Source organism: Marmota flaviventris, chromosome 1 (assembly GCF_047511675.1).
Source record: "Marmota flaviventris isolate mMarFla1 chromosome 1, mMarFla1.hap1, whole genome shotgun sequence".
In the NCBI taxonomy this organism is placed as follows: Eukaryota; Metazoa; Chordata; class Mammalia; order Rodentia; family Sciuridae; genus Marmota; species Marmota flaviventris.
Window position 1 is genome coordinate 205302687 of NC_092498.1, and position 21307 is coordinate 205323993.

At 58.4% G+C, this 21307-nt stretch overlaps 3 protein-coding genes across 6 annotated transcripts; 1 reads left to right on the forward strand and 2 right to left on the reverse strand.

The window, feature by feature from the left end:
* The first annotated feature begins 1981 nt into the window (after positions 1 to 1981).
* On the forward strand, positions 1982 to 13128 carry Crlf1 (cytokine receptor like factor 1). The gene is made up of 9 exons (XM_027932454.2): positions 1982 to 2093; positions 7306 to 7587; positions 8016 to 8145; positions 8315 to 8484; positions 9772 to 9929; positions 10000 to 10168; positions 12005 to 12192; positions 12361 to 12403; positions 12813 to 13128. Exons 1-9 carry the CDS (start codon positions 1982 to 1984, stop codon positions 12824 to 12826), a joined length of 1266 nt encoding a protein of 421 aa, XP_027788255.2. The 3' UTR covers positions 12827 to 13128.
* A 408-nt stretch (positions 13129 to 13536) lies between these two features.
* Rex1bd (required for excision 1-B domain containing) lies at positions 13537 to 17405 on the reverse strand. The gene is made up of 6 exons (XM_027932182.2): positions 17379 to 17405; positions 16405 to 16695; positions 16228 to 16310; positions 15698 to 15902; positions 14581 to 14660; positions 13537 to 13762 (listed from the first exon to the last, which is right to left on the reverse strand). Exons 1-6 carry the CDS (start codon positions 17388 to 17390, stop codon positions 13690 to 13692), a joined length of 744 nt encoding a protein of 247 aa, XP_027787983.2. The 5' UTR covers positions 17391 to 17405; the 3' UTR covers positions 13537 to 13689.
* A 272-nt stretch (positions 17406 to 17677) lies between these two features.
* Positions 17678 to 20561, reverse strand: Uba52 (ubiquitin A-52 residue ribosomal protein fusion product 1). Of its 4 annotated transcripts, none has more exons than XM_027932189.2 (5): positions 20477 to 20561; positions 19197 to 19307; positions 18996 to 19082; positions 17961 to 18063; positions 17678 to 17876 (listed from the first exon to the last, which is right to left on the reverse strand). In XM_027932189.2, exons 2-5 carry the CDS (start codon positions 19297 to 19299, stop codon positions 17783 to 17785), a joined length of 387 nt encoding a protein of 128 aa, XP_027787990.1. In that variant the 5' UTR covers positions 19300 to 19307; positions 20477 to 20561; the 3' UTR covers positions 17678 to 17782. The 4 variants fall into 4 exon arrangements, with proteins under 4 accessions (XP_027787990.1, XP_027787989.1, XP_027787988.1 ...); XM_027932188.2 differs by having other exon boundaries at positions 19197 to 19310; XM_027932187.2 differs by having other exon boundaries at positions 20464 to 20532.
* Between the last annotated feature and the right edge of the window lie 746 nt (positions 20562 to 21307).

Here is a 21307-nt window from a genome sequence, read left to right on the forward strand (position 1 = left end):
GGCAGAGGCAATGGGGGAGGGGTGGTGGGTATCTTGGAAACACAGTCAAGAATTGCCCCTTCCACTTAACTCTCTGGGTCTGGCAGCAGCACTATAGCCCCATTTTTCAGAGGAGATAAATAGACCTGGGGGCCACCTCTGCTCCAGGGAATATGCCTTGGCTACCTAAAACCTAAGGGTTTAGGTTTTGGGGACTTCTGCTCCATTGCATTTTCCTCTGGCAATCTGTAGGTTGGCCCCAGTTGTCCACTTCAGAAGAAGAAACTGAGGCAAAAGAGGCCTGGTTTGTTGCAGGAAACAACAGTATTCATTCTTGGTTACTCCCCCCCCACCTCCTCCCCCCAAAGCCCCACCGAGAGTCCAGATGAGGGGGATGCCCTGCATCCCAAGTCCTCCTCCATTAATCTTTTCTGACACTCTGAAGTCTGAGCTGGGGATCCAAGGAGAGGGTGAGGGGCAGTCATGAGCAGACAAGGTGGGGAAGCCTGAGTCCTCCTCAGTCCGCGGCCCCGTCCTGTTGGGGACATGGAGGGAGGGTCCATACCTCTTCAAGAAACCCCTGGAAGGGAGAGTTACAGCCCTCTCCCTCTCCTGGCTGCAGCTGGGGGCGGGGCTGTGACCCACCCGTAGGGCTGGGACCACCCCGTAACTCTCTTTTCAGGCGCCCCCTTCGCTGTGGCCTTGGAGGCCAGTAACCTTTTTTCGTGGGCGCCCGGATCGGATGGGGATGAAGAGGAGGGGGATAAGACGCCGGAGCCGGGAGGGGTCCCGAAACCCGAGCAGCGGCCAAAAATAATAACACGGAGAAGGATCTTAGCGCAAAAAAGGAAGATAAACTATGCGTCGCTCCAGGCAGCCGGCGATACCTGGAGTTGGCGGGCGGAGGCCGCCGGAGCGATTACTCACCGCGTGGCGCACCCCACCCGCGGGCCGCTGAGTGGATTTTTCCGTGGGGGGGATGTGAATGTGTCCCAGGAGAAGTCCTCCTTACGCTCTGCTCATGGGAATCCCTCCTATCCCGAGTGCGGGACCCGGTTCCCGCTCCCACGGGGGCCCACGTTTCCCCGTCTGCCCAAGTAGTAGCCCCCTCCTGAGGCTCCGGAACGCCTCTCGAGCAACCCCAAAACCATTCCGCGCAAGTGGGACAGCTCAGCCAGCGCGAGGGCCGGGGACTCTGCCTTCCTGCTTTTGCTCCTTTCCTCCAGCCCAAGCCCAGGGCCGGCCGAGGAGGCTGCGCACCGAGGAACGAAGAGAGGCGGGATGAAGTGGGAGGGCCCAGACCGGTGGGACCCGCGCGCCGAAGGCGTGGGGCTGGGGACGACTTTCAAGCCCCTAGGGAGGAAGAGGGGCTGGAAGTTGGGGTAGGCGGGGCTCAGGGACCGCTCGGTGGGGGGGCGGGGCCAGAACTGGGGTGGGGGCCCAGAGGGAGGACTGGGGAAGGGGGTTAGCGAAGAACGGGGCATGGTTGGGGGCCACAGGGGACATTGAAAGGGCACTGGGCCACAGGCAGGGTGCGGGAAAGTGGACAGAGGTATGGAAACGGAATTCCGGGCGCTGGGTCCCAGACTGGGGGTGGGGAGCCTGGCGCTGGCGGGGTTGGAGAGGGAGGTCCCTGGCGGGTAAGGAATGGGTGGGGGGCTCTGGGCGGCGGGACCCGGCGCACACGGTTCGCTGCGGGGCGGAGGCCGGACGGGCGGGACGCGCGGTGCCCGCGGGCGGGCGGGCGGGTGGCGGGGAGGCCGGTGCGGGGCCCGTAGCCCCCCCGGGGCCGGGCCGGGCCGGGGGCGGGGCCGGGCGGGGCCAGCGGCGCATTAGCGCCTTGTCAATTCGGCTGCTCAGACTTGCTCCGGCCTCCGCGTCCGCGCCCAGCGACGTGCGGGCTGCCCGACCCGCGCCCTCCCGCGCCCGGTCCACTCCTCGCGCCCCGCGCCGCCGCCGCCGCAGCCACAGCCCGCCGCGCTCCCCAGGCAGCGCCGGCCCCATGCCCGCCGGCCGCCCGGGCCCCGCCGCCCAATCCGCGCGGCGGTCGCCGCCGCTGCTGCCCCTGCTGCTGCTCTGCGTCCTCGGGGCGCCGCGAGCTGGATCAGGAGCCCGTGAGTACCGGCGTCCTGCTCCCCACCTCGCGCCGGAGCCGAGAGCGGGCGCCCAGGGGGCAGCCGCGGGGGGAGGGGGCGCGGGCGCCACCTGGACGGCCCCGGGAACAAAGGAAGGCGCCCCCGGCGCCGCCCTCGGGGCGCCCTCACCTGCGGGGCGCACCGCTCCGCAGTCCTCCGGCCCGAGGGTCCGGCCTCTGGTCCCGAGGCCTTCTTACCTGGGCCGCTAGGCCAAGGGCGTTTAGCCAGGCCCCCAGGGGCCGAGGAACCGCGGCCCTGGACCCTCTGCACACTGGAACGCAGCGAGCGCACGCGTTTGCGTCCTCGGTCGCGGAGCCACTGGATCGCGGGGCACCGCTCCCCGGCGGGGGCGCACGCGGTTGGCGCACTGGGTGGGGGCCGGGAGTGGGCCCCTTCGGGCGGAGGGATGAGCCCCGCGGGGAGGGAGGGGCGGGAGGGGGCCCGCTCTGACCGCCTGGCGCGCGGCCCGGGGTCCCCAGGGACGTGCCTCTCTGCGGGCCGGCGCCGCCGCCCTCCCCCTACGGGACCCCGCACACTGGAGTCCTCGAAGTCTCTGTCACCGGCGGCTCTCAGAACTCTTCTCACTCGGGCTGCTCTGGGCTGAGAGCCTCCAGCGAGAGAAATCTTTGTGAGCGTGTGGGTGAGAGCTAGAGAGAGCGGGAGCCAGTGAGTCCGGGCACCGCCGGCCCATATTTTCCGGGGGGGTCCACTGGGAACCCGCAATCCGAGAAACCCTCTTTCTATAGAGAGCTCCTGGCCTCAGGCATTCTCCGGCCCCCCTCACCCAATGCACACCCCCGCCAGGATACCGACTCCACATCCAGACCCGCTCTGGGACACACCCAGAGACACACAAAGACTCACACTGGCTTGTGTCCCGTCACCCTCGCCCTCAGACGCGCGCACACTGCATCCCAGATGCACATTCGCACACCATCGTGGCGCGCACACACATTCCATCCCTGACACACACACATTCGTGGTCATACATTCATTCCACAGGGGAGGCAACAGGGGCACACTCGGAAAGTCTTCCCCAGACGTTCACAATCATCCATGAGCCCCATCCAGGGGTACAGGCCAAGGACTGGACACATACTGCTCCCAGTCTCCCATACTCTTTCCCGTGGTGTTCCTCCAAAAAGGGTAGGGTCCGGGCACCCCCTGGGGACACTCGCTGAAAGCTTAGCCTGCTCAAGGCACCTGAGCAGGTGGGGGGCTACCCAGGGCCCTCTTGGGGTCTTAATGACTCTGCCAGGCCAAGGATAGAGCCTGTGAGTGCCACCAATAGCTTCAAGCTTTGTTTCCCAGCCCCTAGAGCAACAGGCGAAGGTGGGGGGTGGGAGTGTTGTGTGTGTGTTTTTTCCTTTAAGGGGGAAGAAATTAAATAAAAGATTCTCACACCTCGGCAATATGTTTCTACTTACGGTGTGTCTTAGCACCTGATCAGCAGGCGGGTGGGTCATAAAGTGTCTGCAGGTACCAGCGGGACTGGAGATGGGGACCCCCGTGGGGACCCTGGGACAGAGGCCACCCTCCCGCTCGGCTTTCAGAGAATCTCACACTTTTCCCTTTTAAAACACATGGTGTTCCTTTTTAATAACGGCAGTGGCTCCAGATTGGGAAGGGGGAAGAGAAAAAACTTGTAAAGGCCCCAGCTCGGCAGGAAAGTAGGGGAGGGGGGCTGTCCCAAGGCCCAAGCTAGGGATCTGCTTTAGGGGGTTCCTCTAGGAGGTCCCCCAAACCAGGCCAAGCCCCTCTGCCAGGCTCAGTGGGCTGATCCCAGCGGCTCTTCTGCCTGGCCTGGAGTGTGCACGTCCCAGTCCCACATCGCCTTGGCCCATTGTTTGCTGAGGCCTGGAGAGAGTGCCAATCCCGCCTGGACCCCGGAGCTGGAAGGGGCTGTAACCCTGTGGTCCTGCCGTGCTAAGGGCGCCAGGTCCTCTTGACACCGTGAGTGTGCACCAGCAGGTAGAATGCTTTCCTCCCCATTATATGGAGGAGAAGGCTGCAAACCGGGAGCGGGAAGCCAGGTGCGCAGGTACTCAGGGGCTGGGAGGGGAAGCATCCCCTGACCTTTCCTGCTGGGGTGGAGGGGGTGGGGAGCTGGCGCGGCCGTCCGGCCAGCCTAGCCTTGTTCCCCCCCTCCATCCCTCCCTCAGCCCTGGGAGGGCAGCTGCAGCTGCTGGCAAAGGGGCCACGCCAGGCCAGGCCAGGCGGGTGTGGCAGAGGGGCAGTGCCCCCCAGCCAAGACCCCCCAGAGAGCCCCTTTCTGGCCAGACCAGGACTGCGGGTGGGGGAGCAGGAGGGCGGACCCACCGGGGAGGGCTAAGAGTGGGCCTGGGGTCCGGGCAGGCCCGGCCGCGCCTCCCACCCTGCTGGGGGGGCCCAGGCAGGAAGCGGTGGGTGGGCCGGGGCAGAGACGCTGGCACGCCCGAGTTCATGCCGAAGGAATTCCGAATTAGCGGGCGGCTGGCTGCCTGGGACCTCCGGGGCGGCCCCCTGGCCCCCCGCCCCCTGGCCGCCCCCGCCTCCCCGGCTCTGGCCTGCTCTGCCGGCTCCTTCGCACGGACGCCGAGACCTCCGGCGAGCCCTGGGCCAAGCCCCAAACGCAACTGCGATCCCAGGCTCCAGCAAGACCGGGCCCTCGAGCCAAGTTTGCCCCGGAAAATTGTCAGGGCCAGGCCAGAGAACCGTGTTCGTCCCACCTCGCCCATCTGGGGCGGTGAGGGTGAGGGAGAGGGCCGGCAGATACTGGCATTCAAGGGGCCTCCCTAGGGGCCTGGATCACCCTGTCCTTGGCGGCCATCTCTGAGAAGCTGGACTGCCCCTGTGCCCCTTCAAGCCCTCCTCACAGCCCCCTGGGGAGTGCTTTTAAAATATAAATGGATCAGCACCGCTCCCTGCTTCCAATCCTGGAATAACTTCCTTCCTTCCCTCAGGTCGGTATCCCTGCTCACCTGCCAAACCTCATTTCCCACACCCCTGCCCCAGGGCCTTTGCACTCACCTGTAGGGCACTGTCTCCTAGAGGGTTTCACATCTACCTCCCTTTCTTTATTCTGGTCTCAGCTCAAATGTCTCCTCCCCAGACCGGACTCCTGGCCTATCCAAACTGCCCTCACTGACTTGACTCCCTGTGGGCCCTGCTTAACTTGTCCCTTTTTCTTTCTCTTAGATATTTCTTGGTCCTCCTCCTTTTCCTCTTCCTCCTCGTCCTCCTGTTCTTCCCCCCCCCCCCCCTGCTGCTTTCTTGAATGTAAGGCCCACAAGGGCAGGAATTTTGTATCTTAGTCCCCAGGGTGTCTCCAGCTCCTAGACCACTGGAGGTTCTCTGTAAATGGATGACGGATGAATCAGTGAGTTGGACGCCAGGGCCCTCATAGTTGCTAAGAAGCCCTTTCTCAGAGGCTCAGAGAAGTAAAGCCACCAAGTCAGAGGTCCTCAGGAGCTAGGAGCATTCAAGCCCCACTCAGCCTGGCACAGGGATGTCCCCTCAGACAGTATTCTCGCTCTCTCAAACAACGCCCTGGGGTTGATACCAGGACGAACTTCCACAAGGAGAAACTGAGACTCAGAGAGGCGTCAGGGGCTTGGCCTGCCCATCCCCTCTCCCTTCTCTGAGCCTTGGTTTCCCATTGGCTAATAGGTTCCTTTTAGGTTCTGATCACCAGAAAGGGAAACTGCTGGCTGCCCTAGTGTGATAGGAAAAGAGGCACCCCTGCCCAGCCCCCAACTCTCACAACCCAGCTGAGGGCCTCCCTTCCCACCTGACCTTCACAATGACCCAGACCTTTCTCCCTTCTCCTTTGCAGATTAGGGAAACTGAGGCGAGGGAAAGAGCAACAGTGTAAAGTCCCTTTGGATGGGAGTCGGGGCCTAGAGCTTGCCACTGCCACCTTCATCTCCAGTGACTGCAGAGCAGGACTTTGGAGACCGACAAGTCTGGGTTTAACTAGTATATCCCTCCATCAGTTGGTGAACTAGGGCAAGAGAACTTTCAGAGCCTCTGCTTAAGATGAGCAGGATTTGATGAGAAAATGCAGGGAAAGTCCTGGCCCGGTGTGCATGCCGGCACGCATGTGTTATGTAGAAGTGGAGGACACTTTGCTACTGAGCTACCCCCTCCTAGTCCTTTTTGTTTTATGTATTTATTTGTTTTAGTTGCAGATGGACACAATACCTATATTTTATTTATTTATTTTTATGTGGTGCTGAGGATCCAACCCAGTGCCTCACATGTGCCAGGCAAGGGCTCTACCACTGAGCTACAGCCCCAGCCCCTCCTTTTTATTTTATATTTTGAGATAGGGTTTTGCTAAGTCGCTGAGGCTGGCCTCAAACTTGTGATCCTCCTGCCTTGGTCTCCCAAGTCAGCTGGGATTACAGACCCACCCAGTATTTAAAAGTCAACAGTGCTCAATAAATGGTGCCCTTAATGGTTCATCTAGTAGGAACAGGGCTCTCTTTTTAAAAGTGCCTTCCCTCCACAGAAATACCTACTATGTGTGAGGCTCTGGGAGGTCAAAGAAAGAACTCACAAATTTTGTTTCTAGTTTGCAAAAGAGAGAGAGAGGGAGGGAGGGAGGGAAAGAAGAAGAGCAGAAGGAGAAGAAGAAAATAGGAAAAAGAAAGTTTATCAGACTATGTGCAAAGCAAGAATCACTTGGATCTGTGGGGCTTTTATGTCTGACTTGCTTTTTCGGTACTGGGAATTGAACTCAGAGACGCTTTACCATTAAATCACATCCCTAACCCATTTTAATTTTTATTTTGAATAAGCATCTCACTAAGTTACTTAGGGCCTCACTGATTTGCTGAGATTGGCCTCAAACTTTCGATCCTCCTGCCTCAGCCTCCAGAATTGCTGGCATTACAGGCGTGCGCCACTGTGCCCAGCTCTGACTTTTTTTCACTGCTCAGAGAGTCTTGAGCAAGTCAGTGATGATGTGACTTGCAAGGACCTGAGTTGTGGAGTCAGACAGATGGGGGTTAATCTTGGCTTTGCCACCAACCTTGGACTGGGCACTTGACCTAATCACTCCTCAGTTTCCTTATCTGTAAAATGTGTGAGTGTGGGTATGGGGGTGAACAACGTCTCAGGACTCCCACGGGCCCTGGAAGTCCTGGCCTGGTGGAGGATTCGTGTTGGCTTTTCCCCACGGCTGACAAACACTCCTCTTTGATCCCAGACACCGCAGTGATCAGCCCTCAGGACCCCACGCTCCTCATCGGCTCCTCCCTGCAAGCCACGTGCTCGCTGCACGGGGACCCTCCTGGGACCACGGCCGAGGGTCTCTACTGGACCCTCAACGGGCGTCGCCTGCCCCCTGAGCTCTCCCGGGTGCTTAATGCCTCCACCCTGGCCCTTGTTCTGGCCAACCTCAACGGGTCCAGACAGCAGTCTGGGGACAACCTTGTGTGCCACGCCCACGACGGCAGCATCCTAGCTGGCTCCTGCCTCTATGTTGGCTGTAAGTGGGTCCCCAGGACACCCAGGGGCAGATCTAGGAGCACCATCACCCTCTGGAGAAGGGGAGCACGAATCCTGGGTCCTCTGGCTTGGGCTGGGAAGTGGGTGGGTTCAGAAGCGCATGTCTCAGGTGGGAGGAGAACTTGGAGCCCCACCCCTCATTCTCCAGGTCCCATGGGGCTGGGGGTGCAGCAGTGGTAGAGAATATGCAAGGCGAATGCAAGGTCCTGGGTTCCATCTCTAGAATGAGAGAGGAGGGAGGGAGGGAGGGCCCATGCGCGTGGTCATTCACGTCTCTGGCAGCAGGGCTGAGATTGCCTTCCTTGTCCTTTTTCCACTTCAGGGTAGGGGCCCAGCAAGCCATCAGGACCCTGCCACCTGCACAGCTAGCTCAGACCCTCAGCCTTCTGCACCCTTCCTTTTCCCCAGTGCCCCCAGAGAAGCCCTTCAACATCAGCTGCTGGTCAAAGAACATGAAGGACCTCACGTGCCGCTGGACTCCAGGGGCCCACGGGGAAACTTTCCTTCACACCAACTACTCCCTCAAGTACAAGCTGAGGTTGGTGATGGCCCACCGGGGGCCTGTGCCCGACTGGCTGTGTGACTCTGGAATAATGCTTGCCTTCTCTGAGCCCCTATGTCCCTATCTATACCCTGGGGCTCCCCTGGTGAGGTCTGGGGACTAGAAGGGGCCCTCATGTGTCCTGGCTCCCCTCCTGCCCCTGCAGGTGGTACGGGCAGGACAACACGTGTGAGGAGTACCACACAGTGGGCCCTCACTCCTGCCACATCCCCAAGGACCTGGCTCTCTTTACACCCTATGAGATCTGGGTGGAGGCCACCAATCGCCTGGGCTCAGCGCGCTCTGATGTGCTCACGCTGGACATCCTGGACGTGGGTGAGCCCCCAGGCATGCCACAGCTGTGGCCTCTGTCCCCACTCCTGAGGTCCCGCCCGAACCCCCCCACAGCTGTGGTTCCAATTCTAGATCTCTCCCTGCTGGCTGGGGGCGCATCGGGGCATCCACTTCTTATTTCAAAGTCTGCTCATTCAGCCAGGATGTCCCTGCTCTGCAGAGAACACCTGGCTTGGTCGCCCCCACCTTCGGCAGCCCAGGTGTGCAGGAGAGGGCCCCCCGGGGAGAGGGGAGGGGGCGCCCAGGTCTAGAGGCGCCCCAGGAAGCCAAGGCCTGGAGCTGGGGGGCGCGGGTGGGAGGCAGGAAGTGGATGATCTGCAGCAAAATTGGGCCTAATCTAATTAGGGTGTTTCTCAGCCCCAAGCAGGCCTGGGCTTTAACCCTTTCTGTCCCTCACCCAGGCCTCAGTGGGAGACACCAGCCTGGCCTACTGCCCACGGGGCCCGCAGAAGTAGGCCTGGGCACCCCCGGGCTGGTGGCCCCACCCCCAAGCCTATGTCCCCTTCCTCACACCCTAAACTCCAGTGAGCAAGTTCTACCTCAGTTTTCCCTGTGCACCCAGCAAGCTTGAAATGGGAAGGAACTGGAGGTGGGTGGAGGAGGGTCCCAGGGGTCTGTCTGGGCACCAGCCCCCTGGATCTGAAAACGATAATATCATTAGTCAGGCAGTGTCTAAATTTTTTCCCCTGGGGTGTGCTGGGAATGGACCCTGGGGCTTCCACACATGCTAGGCACCGAGCTACACCTCCAGCCCCAAAGAGTCTGCTGTTATCTAGCCCTTTGAGGACAGGATTATGTTCCCCCGCCCCCATCAGATACTAATGATGATAACAAACTGGGCTTTGTGGTGCATGCCTGTCATCCCAGCTACTTGGGAGGCTGAGGTGGGAGGATTGCGAGTTTGAGGCCAGCCTCAGCAATTTAGCAAGGCCCTAAGCAACTTAGTGAGACCCTGTCTCAAAATAAAAACAAAAAGGCCTGGGGATGGGGCTCAGTGGTTAAGTATTTCTGGGTTCAATTCCCAGTACCAAAAAAAAAAAAAAAAGTGATAACAGTTGACATTAATTGAGCCTTCCTACGTGCTGAGTGTTTCTGGCATATTATATCATGTAATCCATCCATCCTGGCAGTGGGAGAAAGAGGGGGGCCTGAGGCAGGTGCCACCTAAGCCACGTGTCCTGGACTACACTCCTGGGGGATTGGACCCCCAGACATGCCCAGGCTCTCATGGGACCAACCAAGAAGACCAGACCCTGCTCCTTCCCGCAGTGACCACGGACCCCCCACCCGACGTGCATGTGAGCCGAGTTGGGGGCCTGGAGGACCAGCTGAGCGTGCGCTGGGTCTCACCGCCAGCTCTCAAGGATTTTCTCTTCCAAGCCAAGTACCAGATCCGCTACCGAGTGGAGGACAGCGTGGACTGGAAGGTGCCCGTCCCTTCCCCAGCCCCGCCCCTGGGCCCCAGGCCCTCCCTCTGACCTGACCCTCACTGTCCAGGTGGTAGATGACGTGAGCAATCAGACCTCGTGCCGCCTGGCGGGGCTGAAGCCAGGCACCGTGTACTTCGTGCAAGTGCGCTGCAACCCCTTTGGCATCTATGGCTCCAAGAAGGCAGGGATATGGAGTGAATGGAGCCACCCCACAGCCGCCTCCACGCCCCGCAGCGGTGAGCACCCTCCCAGGGCCGGGTGCTCCTTGGGCTGCTCCAAACCAGCCCGCATCTGGGTCTCTGTTTCCTCATTTTCTCCAAGATAGCAGAGGTCTCCAACTGTCGGCCCTCAGGACCCGAGGTGGCCCCTGAACCTATTTGGTCTGGCATTTGGGGGCGGGGGACTTTGACCCACCTGGAAGTTTGACCCAACAGGAAGTTTTTACGCAAATACCCTAGATTGCCTAAAAAAAGAAATTCTGTAGAAAATGCAACCCGACAGCCCGTATTGCTGAGTGGCCCCCACAGCAGTGGTCACCCCTTCACGGCCCCTCAGCATTTGCCCCATCTTCAGCCCTGAGAGCAAGTGAGTTTGAGATCCCTGCTTGTGAGGCCAATGACCTCGGTGTCCCCTTCTAATCAATAATTGAGGAGGGTGTTGGAGAGATTAGGGTCTGACATCCAGTGTCATTGGGAGTTTCTCTGAGCCTGTATTCTCTCCTTTCGAAATGGATAAAAATCAGTTACTTGGAATGTCTGGCCTCAGCATTCCTATCTGCAAAATGGGGTTGAGAGCCACACCTGCCTCAAGCTGTTGCAAAATTTAGGTGACATAATTCATGACAAGTGCCCACATGGTGGTAGTTGCCACTTTAGTATTTGCTGCCAGTAGGTAAGGAAGCTCCCATCCCCCACACTCCCTCCTGATTTCACCCCGAGGGAGGCCCCCTTTATTCAGGTGAGGGCACTGAGTCCCTAAAAGAGAATATAGGGATCTAGACTCAGTTCCAGGCCCACATTGGTGGGATGGTGGGGAAACTGAGGTCCAGACACATAGAGCGTCCCGACTCAGGGAGGGGCAGAACCACGCTCCAGCTAGTTCCCCAGCCCCCAGCCCGGGGCCCCTCCAGGTTCTGGGATGGGAGGGAGCAAGCACAGCTGGGAGGGGCTGAGCCTTGGCCCCTGCTCGTGCCCAGCACCTGCGATTCTTGCACGGGAGCCAGCAGGCGGCTGAGTCCGCCTGGGAGGCTGGGGAGGCCGGGGGAGGCCAGCAGGGGCGGCCTGGGCCGGGGCCGTGCCAGGGCCTGTCAGCGGGTCCCCGGCTTTATTTATGACGTGAGGCCGATGTCCTTATCCGCCGGCCTGCTTGGGGCTGGCTGCGGCCGGCGGCTGGACCCACAGGAGCGCCTCCCACCTGGCCTTCTGGGCCCACTCCCTGCCGCACTAGCTCATGCTCCCAGGCTCATCCTGGGGACTGTCCCCTTGGGATCCTCTTGCATTCTGCCTCCCTCCATCTTTTTGTCGCTGTTGCCCTGTGTCTTTTCTTTTTCTCCTTCTCTCCCTTTTTCCCTCTTTTAATTTTTGCTGTGCCTTGAGAATTCTTTCCTGGGCAGTGTCCCTAGAGTCTGTCCCCATCCTGTCCTTTCTTCCATCACTCCGCCCTCCAAATGTCGCCCTCCCTGGATCTCCGCCTCTGTCCCCGTCTCGCACTCTTTCTGCCTCTCCACCCCCCTGTCTCCTCGGCTTCTCGCCCTTTTTTTCCCGCCGCCTGCTCGGCATCTCCTGGGCCCCCTCTCCTCCCCCCCTCCTTCCCTTTACACCTGGCTCTGGCCACAGGAATCGGGTCCCTGGAGGAGACGTGGAGGAGGGCTCCCTTCCTTGCCCCCTGCCTCCCCAGGGGTGCAGCTGGGCCAGGGGCGCAGCTGGGCTGCTGTGCAGGGCGGCGGGGAGGACGCGGTCCGGGGAGCCGAGGGTTTCGAGGGGCACGCGGTCCCGCGCGCCGGGCCCTCCCTCCCCGGTCCGCGCACGCCCCCTGCCGGCCGCGCCACGGCCCTGATGCTTCGTTCCCATTAGAGCGCCCGGGCCCCGGCGGCGGCGCGTGCGAGCCGCGGGGTGGCGAGCCGAGCTCGGGGCCGGTGCGGCGCGAGCTCAAGCAGTTCCTGGGTTGGCTCAAGAAGCACGCGTACTGCTCGAACCTTAGCTTCCGCCTCTACGACCAGTGGCGAGCCTGGATGCAGAAGTCGCACAAGACCCGCAACCAGGTAGGAAGGAGGGACCAGCGGGCACGGAGGGTGGGCGGGAGGAGGGCGGAGGGTGGAGGCTGGGAGCTGCGAGGACCGGCCGGAGAGGAAGGCGGAAGAAGAGGGAGCGGGCTGGGGGCCAGGTCTGCAGCACCCGCCACGACACTGCTGTCTTCTTTCCAAGCACAGGACGAGGGGATCCTGCCCTCGGGCAGACGGGGCGCGGCGAGAGGTAAGGTGGGCCCTGGTGGGTGGGAGTATTTGGGGTGACTGTGAGCCTTGCCCAGCACACTCAACCTGAGTCGCCCAAATGGAATCCTTCCTCCTCCTCTTACTCATCTGCATTTACTTAGCACTTACTGTGTGCCTGGCGGGTAATGTTGCAGGTGGATCTCATCCTTAGGAATGAACATACTCACCCTAGTTAACACGAATGAGCTTCTACTTCATGCCGGGCCCTGCCAAGGGTTTTACTGGCAGGATAGCCCAGAGGATGATCAGTTTCACTTCTCTGATGGGGAAACAGGATCAGAGAGGTGCAATATCCTGCCCAAGGACACACAGCTAGTGGGAGGGGACAGGACCTGAAGGCTGACCCTGCCCAGGCTGCCTGTCTAACCTGGCTTCCCTTTTGCCTGCAGGTCCTGCCAGATAAACTCTAGGGATGGGGCTACCTTCCTGGCTAAGTGGAGATTCAGAGGCTGAACTCAAACTGGGGCCACCTCACCTTAGGGCACCTGAGCACCATCAGCAGGAGCTGGGGCAGGTGCTCTGAGCTCGGACAGCTCTGGCCCCCATGTCAGGCCACCCTTGGGTGCACCTCCGGTGTTATGTTGGGACATGAGCTGGTTGAGCTACCCAGAACCCCTACAGGGCTGGGAGTAAAGAGAAGTCATTACGTTGCCCCCCAGTAACCCTCCAAAAGAATATTTTAAAATAAATGAGCTATTTAGGTGCTCTGATTGTGAAGGTGAGTTTGAAGCCTGGGAGTGGGGGCTGTAGGTTTTGGGGAGATCTGTGAGGCATCCTAATGACCCTATGGTCACTAGAAGCCTCCCCTACTAGAAGCCCCACCTCCCAGAATTTCAGACACTTTCTCTAGGATCCACAATCTCTGGTTCTGAACTCCTCAAGGGTGTGATTCAAAACACCAGTTTCAAGTGGGGTGTGGGGACTAGAGTCCCAGTTACTCAGAAGGCTGAGGCAGGAGGATTGCTTAAACTGACAAGCTCAAGACCAGCAAGACCACATCTCAAAAAACAAAACACCAGTTCTGGGGCAGGGTGAGAGTTTTCCCCCAGCCCTCTCTGGCCTGGGGAACCCCTTCCCCAGACACAGGGACCCCAGTACTGCAGGACACAGAGATGGCAGAGGAAGGACTCTTTATTGTGAGGTACACTGAACTGGAGCAGGGTCCGCAGCTCCAGAGGGGCATGACCTCAGCCAGGTGGTCAGGGTTGGGTTGGACGCCATTGGTCTCCTTTCCCATCTCCTCTGAACATCTCTGGAGAGCCACCGTCACTCGGCAGATTCCGCATCAAACCTGAGGTCCTGGAGAACCTCACTGATGGCCTCCATGGTTTTAATTACCCTACAAGAACGGATGGAAACTATAAATAAGACCCAGATGGGGCGGATTAGCCGGCACCGCGCAACTAGCTCGGAGGGGGCTGTGGCAAGCCCTGGGCCCTCCTGCCCGCCGCCAGACTTCCAGGCAGCACTAGCCTGGGAGGGGGCCTGAAGAGGGGTGGCTGCTTGGGTCAGAGTGGGCCGTCTTGGGAGAGAGGCGTGCGTGCCATCAAGAGGTTACAGAGTGACAGCTTGGCAAATGTCTAGCATGTGTGCATGAGAGGATGTGTTTGGAGGTCGGGGACAATGTGCAGACGTGCAGGGCACAGTGGCACATGTCCTTATTCCCAGCAAGTAGGGAAGCTAAGGCAGGAAGATCAAAAGTTCAAGTCCAGCCTTGGCAATTTAGGAGAGCCTATCTCAAAACATTAAAAAAAAAAAATAGAAAGGACAGTGGGTGTAGAGCAGTGGTAAGGCTCCCTAGGGTTGTTCCCTAGTGCCACCCCATCCCCCACCAAAAAAAGATAAAAGGAGCGTGCAGGCATGTGCCGGTGGACATGGGGGCCTAGTCCAAGCTCTAGTGCAGGTCGGCGTGTGCTGAGACGGGCGGCTGTGTCTTGGCAATGCTCAGGGTGCCTCTGATGTGAAGTCACAGGGGTATGTATTCCGTGGAATGTGTACATCTGGGGCCACCAGGTTAGGACACTGGTATAAATACCAAAGGTTGTATACGGGTCCAGAGGGGCTGCTCAACTGGCCAGATGTGACTGGGCCAGCCTGAGGAAACAGCAGGCTAGGGCGGGGCCTGAGGGTGCCAGCAAAACGGGCATCAAAGCTCACTTCATCTTCAGCTGCTGCATCTGTTCAGTGTCCTCCTGCCCAGTCAGTTCTGGTGTCCCCATCAGCTGCAGCAGAGCCACCTGGTGGGAGAATGGGCAGTGGGGAGGGTGTCACAGAAAGCAGAAACCACTCTGTCCTCCCCTGCTACTTAAAAATAAAGATTAGGTATTAAAGACACAGCAGCCGGGTGCGGTGGCACACGCCTGTAATTCCAGCGCCTTGGAGGCTGAGGCAGGAGGATCAGGAGTTCAAAGACAGCCTCGGCAAATTAGTAAGGCCCTAAACAACTCAGCGAAACCCTGTCTCTAAATTAAAAAAAAAAAAAAGGGGGGGGGGAGGGTGCTGGGGCTCAGTGGTAAGCACCTCTGGGTTCAATCCTGGTACCCCCTCCCCCAAAAAAGCTCAGGGTAGGGCCATGAGGGGCGGAGCTTTGTGTGTGAAGAGTCCGGCGTTTCTCTGGAGTCCGCACTTGAAATGGACTTGGTCATGTGTGGGTGTGGCTTGAGAACAACCTTGAAGTTCAACCAGATTGGTGGTAGGGGTGTGGCGGGAGGGGCATCATAGTCCCAAAAGCAGGGTGGGGGTTATGATCCATGGGTGGGAGTAGGTCGAAAATATTGGGGTGCTGGAGGAGAAATTTCTTGTGCAATATGGGCGTGGCTACACGTGGATGTAGCCCTCTCGGCCAGGATTGGCTGCAGAAGTGTAGGCGGGGCCTGAAAATTAGTAGGTAGAGATAGGAACACTGGGGTGGGTGTGGCCTGGGAATCCCCGCTCTCCAGGGAAGTAGTTGAGGGTGGGACCTCAGGCAATGAAAAAGCCAGAGCGGAAGCAGTCGTGAGGCAGTGTCCACACTTCTAGGAACTGCGTTTAGGCGGGGCTGGAGTAAAGTGAGCACGTCCTGAACTAAGAACAAAACCTGGAATAAAACTGGGGTTGGGTAAGAGGCAACGGAGAATCAGAAGACTTAGGGAGTTTTGAGGTGTGGCAGAAAGGGTGGGGCCTGGGACTCCCAGAAATGAGTGTGGGACAGGGACTGAGGCCCTTCCCTAAGGGGCGGTAATGAGCACATCAGGCCAGTGACGGACACAGCGTAGGTAAGAGGTCGTGGTCTCACCGTGGCCAGGCGCGTCTGCTCCAGCTGTTGCAGGCTGCGCACGTGGCCCGCGAGCAGTGGCTGCGCGCGAGGTCCAGCCAGCTCTGCCTCCACCGCCAGCACCTCCCGCGAGGCGGCAGCGAAGGCCTGGGTCACTTCGTGCACTGTTTTCCGGTAGCCAGGGAAGTCGTAGTGCGGGCCGCTCCGCAGGTACTGGCGGTGGCCTCTGAAGCAGGTGAGGATGCTGAGGTGAGGATGCGCTCCCTGGCCAGGCACCCGCACCAACCCGCAGGGGGCGTACCCGCACCCCAGAGACTGGACGACCGACTGTAAAGACGCTTCCTGACTCTAGCAAGGGAAGAGGGGACCGCTCTCCGGGTCCTTAAGAGTTAGTTACGAACTGATCCCTCTTCAGACTCCGTCCCACTTCTAATAGGGCAGCCTCGTGGGGACCCAGCTCTGCCTCCGGACACTCCCGCCACTAACATACCCATACCCGAACTGGGCCCGGGACTGAACCGCGCCCGGCGCGGCCCCACACCCGCACTCACTCCTCCAGTTTGCGGAAGCCCTGCGCGCGCTCATCCTGCAGCTGGTGGATTCGCTGCACCAGCGTCCGGATCGGGGCATCTTTCTGCGGGGCGGGGGGGCAAGTTTGGGGCATGAAGCCGGCGCCCTGGACCTGCACCGCCCGCCCCACGCCCGTCCTCGCTCGAGCCGCGACTCACCCAGGGCCACACCGGCTCCGCGAGTGCCCCATCTCCGGTGGCATCCGCAACGTCAAGCACCGCGGGAACGGCGTTCTCCGCTGCGGCCCCAGTAGTGATCATGACTGCGCAGTCGGGGCCACGCCAAGACAGGCCGCTCCACTGTGCCCGGCGCCCCCTGCAGGTCCGGAGGTCAAGGGACTCCGATTCTGCGACGGGCCAGGCCGCAGACAGCAGGTCCCATCCTTCATTAGTTAGTTCCTGCCTGGCGCCCACCTGGTTTGTCCTTACTGGAATCCGGTACTCTAAATACTGTAAGGATATTAGCTCAGGTTTTTGCATACACCTTTCTTGTCCAATAACATCCGGGCCCACTGAGATGATTTACTGGCAGGTACTGTGTAAGCGTCCAAAAAGTGAGCTGAATTAGGGGTCCTATGCAAAGGCCCTGAGGTGGGAGCCTCAGGCAAGAACAGGGATAGCAAAGCATTTTAGGTGCTGAGGTGGTTTTGGAACTTTCCAAGGAGAAATGGGCCAAGTGTGGCAGCCCACACCTGGGATCCCACTAACTCTAGAGGCAGACAGGAGGATCACAAATTTGAGGTTAGCCTCAGCGACTTAGTGAGGACCCTGGCTCAAAATAATAGGTCTGGGACTCTGGAGGATGGGCCATTGCAGATGGTGATGACCAGGGAGGGGCAGTCAACAAGGTGGCAACTGGACTAGCTGAAGAATGGGATGACTAATACTGTAGCCCTTAGATGGCATTGCAGGAGAGGGAGTCATTGGCATGTCTGACATAACCTACATTGAGTCCCAATCAAAATTTAGGTAGGCTGTGTGGGTGCAGCTCAGTGGCAAAGCACTTGTCTAGCGCACATGAGGCCCTGTCCACCCCCAGCAAAACCAACCTTGAGGAATGACTGGTCTCACATGTGCTAATAATTTTCACTCAAAACTAAGAAGCATTTACTGTCAGTAAATGGTCTACCTACCTGTCTACTCATCCACACCTGGACACCTCCAAATGTCAACTAGATCCCAGGCAATAACACAGCAGACCTTGGTCCCCACCAGGTCCTAATTTCCATATTAGATGACAAAGCACACGTTTGGCAGAGCCCTAATTGAAACCTGCTTGTGCTTTTGACAAAACCTGCTGTATGTGCGGGACAGGAACCACCAATTCTTTTAGTCTCCAGAAGGATAAGAGGATCCAAAGGCAACAGAGAGTCAAAGGAGATGGGCCACTCTTCAGCCACCTCCCTGGACAAAACAGTCACATGGACACCAGTTACTGCTCCAGTCAATGTAAGGGAAATTTTATTGAGGTCCCAAGGCCATACATGGGGCTTGGGCAGGAGGCCACTCCTTGGGGAAAGGAGCCAGTGGAGGGGCTTTATTTGACCTTCTTCTTGGGGCGAAGGTTGTTGGTGTGGCCACACTTCTTCTTGCGGCAGTTCACAGCACGGGGGTGCAGGCGGGCATAACACCTGTGTAAGGGATAGGAGCGGCTAATGAGGGCCCACCCTACCCCTTATTCCTGCCACCCCACCCAAGCATCTGAGGACACATACTTGCGACAGATCATCTTGTCACAGTTGTACTTCTGGGCAAGCTGGCGCAGAGAAGGCTCAATGATGCCACCTCGCAGGCGAAGCACCAAGTGCAGGGTGGACTCTGCAGGAGACAGAGGACATCAGCCCAGTCCTAGCACCTCAGTCACTGAGCAAGGCTTTCTGTCACCCGGTAGACTGGTGCTTCTCATATATCTATGTAATGAGAACTCCAAGCAGGATCCCAAGTGGTCTATGTGCAGATGGACACAAAGCGCTGGCCCGACCTGCCCACAGACACTCCATGGAGAATCATCCGGCAACTCTGATGTTTAAACATTATGACTACCACAGTGAAGAGGCATTAAATTTCTTCTTCTTTTTTAAATATTTTTATGTGGTGTTGAGGATGGAACCCAGGGCCTCGTGCATGCCAGGCGAACGCTCTACCTCTGAGCCACAACCCCAGCCCCTTCTTTTTTTTTTAATATTTATTTTTTTAGAAGAAGTTGGACACAATACCTATGTTTAGTTATTTTTTATGTGGTGCTGAGGATGGAACCCAGGGCCTCACACATGCTAGACGAGTGCTCTACCACAGAGCAACAATCCCAGCCCAAGACACTAATTTTCTTTATAATAGTAATAAAAATTTCCTTAATTACTTTTTTTGGGGGTGGGGGTGCTGGGGACAGAATCCAGGGCCTCCTGCACTCCTGTATGCTATCTACCACACAATCCCAGTTCCAGTGCTCAATTTTTCTTTTTTCCCCCCCTTTTTCATTTTTAGTGATGGAATCCAGGAGCACTCTACCACTGAGCTACAACCCTAACCCTCCACCCTTTTTTAACATAATAATTTTGAGATAGGGCTTATACTTGCCCAGGCTAACTTAGAGCATCAACACTTCTGCCTCAGCCTCTGGAGTACCTGGCACTGTACTGACCCCTCGTCTTAAGAACTGCCTCCCTCTGTAGTGCCACCGAGTCCACTAATGCTCTGTCCAGGGACTGAGGGCTCATGGAGCCTGTTTTCTAGCAGCCCCACCCTAGTACCTTTCTGGATGTTGTAATCTGAGAGAGTGCGGCCATCCTCCAGCTGTTTGCCTGCAAATATCAGACGCTGCTGATCAGGTGGGATACCTGGAAAAAGAAGGAAGCTCAATTACTAAAATTATCCAACACTTTACTTGGGGTCTGTCCAAATCCAGCACCTAGCTCACAGGACAGAGCCCCCACTGACCCAGCCCAACTCACCCTCCTTGTCTTGAATTTTGGCTTTGACATTCTCGATGGTGTCACTGGGCTCGACCTCGAGGGTGATGGTCTTGCCCGTCAGGGTCTTCACAAAGATCTGCATCTCTGCGTCTGCTGGAAGGCAGGATGGAGTGGTGAGCAAAGCAGGCCTGACAGCCCTCCTGTACCTGCACTGACCACAATTTCAGGCCTGTGCCTTGCACTTGTCTTCCATCTACCCTGGCCTTTCTGGGCTTGTCTTCTCACACACTCTGGTTTTTAGCCTAAACCTGTCCTGTACCAAGGGACCAATTCCTCTGCCCTACTCCTGGATGCCATGCCCTCCCCCACAACCCCAGGTACTGGGGATGTTATCCAGGCTTTGCACATGCTGGGAAAGTGCTCTACCACTAAGCTATAACCACAAGCCTGCAGGAGTGTCCTTCAAGTTGGGCAGAGGAGGTATCCCCTTCAGTGTTTGCTGATATGCATGACAAGTACCCCGAGGCATTCTCTTTGCCAGGTATATCTTCCCTGAGGATGGTGCCATCAACCCCTGTTTCGACAAGTTCCTGGACTGTCCTACAGGTTTCCCTTACTACCTACACGGGAATGCCATCCCAGTAGCCATCTCTCCAACATGCCACACACCCCTTCTCCTTTTTCTTAACATAAAGATGAGATGTCCAACACTCTTGGCTTCCTTCTCAGACCTAAATTCCCCAGATCCCACTTACTGCCTTTACTCCAACCCATAAGCAATAATGAGGAGGACTGCGGATGGAGTTCAGCAGCAGATGGCCCCGCAAGTGCGAGGCCCCGGGTTCCATCCCCAGTAGCACCAAAAACACAACAAAAGCTACCACTTGTTATCTGCCAAACACGTGCCAGATATCTGTTTAGATAACCCTTCACTTTAAAAGGAGATTTAGAAAACAGTCTAGAAAATTAACGTCTATTGACGTAGAGTGAGGTACGAGCACCCAACCTGAGAAATCCAATCCTTTCCAAAGGCCCGGCGCACAACACGGCAGCACCATCGCCTACTGCCCCTTCCCTATCCACCCGCGGCCGTCCAGGAGGCTCCATTCCCGCCTCGAGGGATCGCTCGGGCTCCTCCCCGGAGCCGAGTCCGCCTCGGGGAGCCCCGTCCCAGCTGGGAGCCTGGGCTCACGCGCCCGTTCGCCACCCCCGAGGCTGCCCCGCCCGAGCGAGCTCGGGGTCTCTCTCTTCGCCTCCCGAGACCTCGCCCACCGCCCGCAAGCCGCCCCGCGCCAACCCGCACGACCTCGGCCACCGACCCGCTCTGGAGCCTCGTTGAAGAAAAAGAGGGCGGCGGAACCGGAAACCGCCGATTCGCCGCCGAGAGCGCCTGCGCACCGAGCACGCCGCACGTCTGCGTCACAATCCGCGTCTTGCATCGGGTGCCGCCCCAGGCCCCGCCCCCGCACCGTGTCGAGTACTGGCGAACGAAGCCGCGGCGCACGTGGGCCAGCGTCGCTCACCCTCTTCCGGATGTGGGCGGCGCCCGTCGAGTCACGTGACGATGGTCGCGCCCCTCCAGGTGTTCTAGCGCATGGTCTATGGGTCCCGGACGTTACCTGGCACTTGGCCGATGCTCCGGGAATGCTTGTTGAATAGAGCAGAGGAGAGACTTTTCTGCTAAAGCAAAGGCGTCACGCAGAGAGGGTGCAGGGTGCAGGGGTTGAAATGGAGAATGTAGAAGTCACAGGAGACCCATGGAAGCCACCGTGGACACTCTACACCTGGAACCTGTTGCTGGAAAGCTTTGGCCGCTGTGCACGGACGGACTTGAGGACAGAGTCTATGGGAGCAGGGAAAGCCGGTGAGACTAGTGCCTTCTCCAGGAAAAGGTAGTAGGGTCTGGCGAAAAGTGTCCGGTGGGACCCGGCGTGTTCTGGACTGGGACCGAAACTTGTGGATGGCACTGGACCAGGGAAAAGGGAGGACTGAGAAGTTACGTGTGAGTTTGTCAACGTGCTTCGTTATTCCTGGGAACATTTCTAGTGTCTACTGCGTGTCACGCAGAGGCAGAGAAGCTTTCATGCCTGGGAAAGTGCCTTTTCTTGGGGACAATGTGTTGTTGTTTGCTGCCCAGACTGATCTCAAAC